Source organism: Balearica regulorum, chromosome 5 (assembly GCF_011004875.1).
Source record: "Balearica regulorum gibbericeps isolate bBalReg1 chromosome 5, bBalReg1.pri, whole genome shotgun sequence".
Lineage (NCBI taxonomy): Eukaryota > Metazoa > Chordata > Aves > Gruiformes > Gruidae > Balearica > Balearica regulorum.
Window position 1 is genome coordinate 69,242,414 of NC_046188.1, and position 6,000 is coordinate 69,248,413.

At 62.3% G+C, this 6,000-nt stretch overlaps 1 protein-coding gene across 2 annotated transcripts in view; it reads left to right on the forward strand.

The window, feature by feature from the left end:
- The window catches only part of KDM2A (lysine demethylase 2A), a 50,579-nt gene extending 45,239 nt beyond the window's left edge, over window positions 1-5,340 (forward strand). Inside the window, exons 18-22 of one of the 2 annotated variants that reach the window (XM_075755449.1) lie at window positions 860-1,572; window positions 2,744-2,907; window positions 3,244-3,402; window positions 3,561-3,776; window positions 3,912-5,340. In XM_075755449.1, the coding sequence (XP_075611564.1) occupies window positions 860-1,572; window positions 2,744-2,907; window positions 3,244-3,402; window positions 3,561-3,776; window positions 3,912-4,093 (1,434 nt within the window). In that variant the 3' untranslated portion in view covers window positions 4,094-5,340. The remainder of the gene's footprint in view (window positions 1-859; window positions 1,573-2,743; window positions 2,908-3,243; window positions 3,403-3,560; window positions 3,777-3,911) is intronic. The other variant, XM_075755450.1, reaches the window with a different exon arrangement.
- The last annotated feature ends 660 nt before the right edge of the window (window positions 5,341-6,000 follow it).

Genomic DNA, 6,000 nt, shown 5'->3' on the forward strand with positions numbered 1-6,000 from the left:
ACTGCATCCTGCCGAGGGGATGTCCAACCAGGGCGGGCTGCGTGGGCGGGCTGCAGGGCAGGCAGGCACCAGTGCAATCCAGGGGACCGGGTGGGCAGCGACTAGTGAGAGCAGGGGTCACTGGGGGTACAGCGCCTGGGGGCCTGGCAGCATCCTGCCACAGTCTGGGCCTGGCACCCTGCCGGGGGGGCGAGCTGACAGCCCCTTGCTCTCTGTCCCCGGCTCCCAGGGAGCCCGTCAGCAGGCCAAGGCCAGGCTCCTGCAGAAGCGGCAGGGGCAGCCAGGTTCCTCCACCAGGCAGCAAGCAGACTGTGTGCGGCGGCAGCTGGCCCGTTGGCGGCTGCCAGCGCTGCCCGGGACACCGGCCTACGGCTGCCGCATCGCCTGTAGGACCGTGCCAACTGCTGTGGATGGAAGTGCAGCAGCTAAGGCAAGCCAGGCGGTGGACAGCTGCTCTGGGGCACCTTGATCTTCTCCTGGGTGATGTGCATGCTTGGGGTGCACATCTGCCTGGTTCCTGGGTCCCCCAGCACTTCAAGCAGTTGTGATGAGCACCTCTTATCCCCATGGTGTCTTGTTCTGAGCTGTAATCCTGAGAGTTTCTGCTGCAAGGGACGAGGGACTGTTAGGCACGGAGGGGAAGCTACCCCCAACCTCAAGGGACGCCCCTTTTGCAAAGCGAGAAGGAGAATGTTGGTTGCTGGTGTGGGTGGACTCTGGCCCTGGTGGTATTGGGCACTGCTGGTGCAGACCCTGCTGGCACCGTGCGTGTTGGCCTGGGGAAGAGGAGGGGGCGGATGCACTCCCCAGGCCCACTGCAGCTCCGTCCCCGCTAACCTGCCGCTCCACTTCCCCGCAGAAGCGGAAGGTGGAGGAGAGCGATGACGACACCGCACAAGCCAAGGTGCTGCGGCCCCTGCGGAGTTGCGAGGAGCCCCTGACCCCCCCACCCAACTCGCCCACCCCCATGCTGCAGCTGATCCACGACCCGGCGTCGCCGCGAGGCGTGGTGACGCGTTCGTCCCCAGGAGCCGGCCCCAGCGACCACCACAGCGTCAGCAGAGACGAGCGCTTCAAGCGACGGCAGCTGCTGCGGCTCCAGGCCACCGAGCGAACCATGGTGCGGGAGAAAGAGAACAACCCCAGCGGCAAGAAGGAGCTGTCGGAGGTGGAGAAGGCCAAGCTGCACGGCTCCTACCTCACCGTGACGCTCCAGCGCCCCACCAAAGACGTCCACGGCACTTCTATCGTCCCCAAGCTGCAAGCCATCACGGCCTCCTCCACCAACCTGCAGCACTCTCCCCGCGTGGTTATGCGCCACGCACCCGCCAGGATGCCCCTGCGGGGCGGGGGGGAGGAGGAGGCAGCCGCCGAGGAGGATGAAGAGGAAGAAGAGGAGGAGGACGAGAACGCGGAGGAGGGGGGGGCAGCCCGGCTCAATGGCCGAGGGGGCCGGGCGCAAGAGGGCGAGGAGAGCTGGATGCAACGCGAGGTGTGGATGTCCGTCTTCCGCTACCTCACTCGCAGGGAGCTCTGCGAGTGCATGCGGGTGTGCAAGACCTGGTACAAGTGGTGAGTGTGGGGACACGTGGCGGCGGGGGGCGCATAGCCAGGCCTACCCACGTCCTGACCCCTGGGCCACGCCAAGCCTCGTGCCTGATGAGCAGCCGGAGGGGAAGGGGGAAGGGATCTCTCCTCCAGCCCCCTCGGTGTCCTCCCTTTGCTCCACGCAGCTGGCACTTGCTGGGCAGCGTTGCCCTCAGACCCGGTGGCCAGACCTGCTGGCTGCTGCTTCTGCCATACATGCAGGTCTCTATTGTCCCTTCTACTGCCTTTCTCCTGTCCCCTCTCTTTGGGAGATGGTGGTGGGCTGTGCTGTCCCCTGCCGTGTCCCTGCAAGGTGCCAATGCCCTTTCCTCACCCACCGCCCTGCGTCGTCCTTGCCCTTCCCTGCCACCCGTCCTGCCTCGGCCTCCCAGCAGGCAGGGGAGGGCAGACTGAGGCAGGGATGGGTTTGCTGGCTGGAACCGACTCGACTCAGGGGGTGGCAGGCCTGAAGACAATGCTGGCACTGGGACAGCTGTGGTTGGAGGGCTTGGGAACAGACAGGGGACTTGGAAACTGGGAGGCTTCTAACCTCTGAGCAGCGGGAATGGCACAATGGGAAAGGACTGGCCCGCTTTGATCAGTGGCTGCTGGGAATGGTGGGGCGTGGTGGCTGGAGGAGAGCGTCCCCTCACCTGCCACTGGTGTGGCATCTTCAGGAGCACAGCTCAGCTGCCATCGGGTCCTGGGTCTCCCCAGTCTGCCACAGGAGAGGAGGAGTTTGTGCCACCTCCAGGCTCTGTTGCAGCTCCCGGCAAAGCAGCGAGTGCTGCCGAGGCCGTGGGGTGGGACCAGGCTGAGTGTTTTGCCTGCTGGGAACAAGGATGCTTAAGATCTTTGCCCTGGTGGGAGGAGCGCCCAGGAGGGGGCAAGCAGGCAGACAGCTGCGACTCAGAGTCTTATTACGTGGCAGCAAAACCCAGCTGGGGCTGTTCTGGGCATCCCTGGGTGGCTGGACACCCTCGGCAACCTCCCTGCGTGTTTGGGGAAACCTAGGGAAACCAGGCAGAACAGCCTTGTTCTGCGGCTGGGGCCATGCCAGGGCTGGGTTCCTCCCTGCAGCCAAGAGACCCATCAGCCGTCTCATATCCCGGGGGGTTCTTGGGGGCTCAACTTTCAGCCTTGTCCTCATCCCCAGGTGCTGTGACAAGAGATTGTGGACAAAGATAGATTTGAGCCGGTGCAAGTCTATCACCCCCCAGGCGCTGAGCGGCATCATCAAAAGACAGCCGGTCAGCCTCGACCTCAGCTGGACCAATATCTCAAAAAAACAGCTTACGTGGCTCGTCAACAGGCTGCCAGGTGAGCGTGGGCCGGGAAGGGGTCCCTACCTCTGCCACCAGCCTGCTCCAGGGCTTCCTGACGGCTGGACCACAGCGAGAGACAGGCTCTGCACCCTGGGTCAGCAGGAAGACTCCCAGGTGCCTGGATCCCGTCACCCAGCAAGCAGCCGAGGGGGATGTGGTGTCCCGTGGCTGTGTGGTGTCCTGTCCTTCAGAGAGCCCGGTTCCCCGTCCCACCCTGGGCAGGGAGGGGAGCTGCTTCCTCATGTGCCTGGAGAAAGGGTGTTGAGATCTGGGATGCCTCAGAACTGACCAAGCTCGTCTGACTTGTTATCTCTGTCCCGTCTCCCGGCAGGCCTGAAAGACCTCATCTTAGCAGGCTGTTCCTGGTCTGCGGTCTGTGCTCTCAGTACCTCCAGCTGCCCCCTTCTCAGGACCCTCGATCTTCGGTGGGCAGTAGGAATCAAGGACCCTCAGATCCGGGACTTACTCACGCCTCCAACAGACAAACCCAGTAAGCTGTTGTCCAGGCTGCCATGGGGCAAGGCTGGGGCGGTGGTGACTGACGAGGATCCCCATGGGTCGTGGGGACCTGGGTGCAACGCTGGACCCAGAATGCCCAGATGCAGCAGGGCGGATAGTCTGCGCTCAGCTTCTCCTCTCCCTTTACAGGTCAGGACAATCGCAGCAAACTCCGCAACATGATTGATTTCCGGCTCGCCGGCCTGGACATCACCGATGCCACGCTGCGGCTGATCATCCGCCATATGCCCCTGCTCTCCCGCCTCGACCTCAGCCACTGCAACCACCTTACGGACCAGTCGGCCAACCTCCTCACGGCCGTGGGCTCTTCCACGCGTAACTCCCTCACGGAGCTCAACATGGCAGGTGAGTACGCTGCTCTGGGTGGCCCAGGCTGGACTCGCTGCTCTAAAGTGGCTTCCTCCTCCCCGCCGGACATGGGAGCTCAGCTCCGGCTTTGCAGAGCTGTCGAAGCTCACTTTTCCTCTCATCTCCCCGCAGGCTGCAATAAGCTGACGGACCAGGCCTTGCTTTACCTTCGTCGTATCTCCAACGTCACCCTAATCGACCTGCGAGGTTGCAAACAGATCACCCGCAAAGCCTGTGAGCACTTCATCTCGGACCTGTCCATCAACAGCCTCTACTGCCTGTCTGATGAGAAGCTGATCCAAAAAATCAGCTAGAGACCCTCCCCGGGGCAGACTGAGGAGAAGGAAAAGAGCCCATCCCACCCCTCTCGGAGAGCTGCTCCTCCACGTCCCCACCTTGCCCTCCGTGTCCTGCCGCTGCCTCCCACCTGACTCGGCAGGCAGGGCCGCTGCTGGCCTCACTCCACCGTCCTTCCTCCTCCTCCTCCCCCGGGACTTCTGCCGATGAAGATGTCCCGCCAGGCTGGCCAGTACCAGAGGAGGAACGGGCAAATGGCAGGGAGCCTCGGCCCGGAGGCTGGCCGCTCCCAAGGCGGAGGTTGTAATAAGAGATCTCTGTGCAGAGAAATGGGGCACCCTCTTCCCCCAGCTTTTCCCCTCTTCCCCATCGTCTCCTTGCCTTGAAACACTTGTCACTTCCCCGTTAGCACAAAGCTCGAGGGTCAAGGTCTCTCCAAGGAATCGGGAGCAGAGCTGGAACAAAATGTACCCCTTCGTGCCACCACCAGCTCGTCGCTTGCCCCCTTATGGTTTCCCTCGTCCGGCTGCAGGGGCTGTGATCAAACCCCCTCCTCCTCCCACCCCTCATCCATCCAGGTGGCTCTTTCAGTAGCGAGGGCAGGAGCCCCGCAGCCAGGGGTATCGCAGGTTCTCCGGCTGCAGGGCTGGCACACGCTGGCCAGGAGCAGGGGCTTTGCAGCCCGCTCTTCCCCCCTCTGCCCCCCCCTGCCTGGGGAAGCGAGGCTGGGGGACGATCCGTGTCCGCTCTGGGGCAGCGCCGGCTTTCCTGGAGCGCCGTGTGTCCCGACGCAGCCCCGCACAGAGGTGATGGCCGGGGGCCGGGTGCCGGCTGGGAGCAGGGGAGAAACCACAGGTACATCAGAGCTCAGGGAGGACTCGGAAAGCATCAGCCAGGGGTGAGTGAGCACACGGAGGGACAGGAGCTGCCTCCTCTTCCTCCCCCAGCTCCCTGCGCGTGGCCCGGCATCGTGAAGCACTCCAGGGCTGCCGTGGCCGGAGGGGTGAAGGCTGCTCTGTCTGCCCAGGGTGCTGTTGGCCTGGGACCGAACTGGCACGAACGCCCCACTGCATTGTCCTCTCCTTTCCCCCCCCCACACCCCCTTTTAGCTGCCGTTTTTTCCTTTGCAATGAATGGTCGGTCCAAAGAACCTCTCTCTAGGGCAGCAGAGAGCTTTTTGCACTTAAAAAAAAAAAAAAAAAAAACACCAACAAAAAAACAAAAAAAAAACCAACAAAAAAACCCACCAAAAAAAAAAAAAAAAGGAAAAAAGGTTGGGATCTTCTTTTGGGTCACTATTTTATTTCCCTCCCTGTCCTGCCTGTGACCGGACGCTCCCCATCTCCCCCGGTGTCAGGACACCGCTCTCCCCAGCCCGGCCCCCTCCCTCGGCAGCGCGTACAGATAATAGCACAAACCAGCCCACCCCGTGTCCCCAGCCCCGGAGAGGACGGCCGAGGGGCAGGGGGGGTTCCCACGGAGGGCAGCCCCCGCCGCCCCGCTGCTTCAGAAGCAATAAGGGAGGAGAAATGACCGCGGACCCTTCTGCCCGGGCGCAGGGGTCGGTGGCGCGTCCTTTCGTTCCCCGACTGGCGGAGAGGGATGCGAGGGGACGATTGCCGCAGATGAATCCGGAGGGCTTTTGAGCAGAAAACACCCCGGGCGAGAGGAAGAACCGGAGAGCTGGGCCCCCGGCCGCAACCGGGCGGTGGAGGCCTTCTGCCTTAGTCTCTCTTGTCGGTGGCTCCCGTGGGGGGAAAAAAAACAAAAAAACAAAACGTCGGAAGAATCAAAGCTTTTCTTTTTCCTTTGGATTGATTTTTGAGTTTTGCAATGAGAACAAAAAAAAAAAAAAAAGAAAAACAAGAAAAAAAGAAAAAAAAGCTGGGGTAGAGCTTAGCCTGGAGCCAGGTGGGCGCAGGGT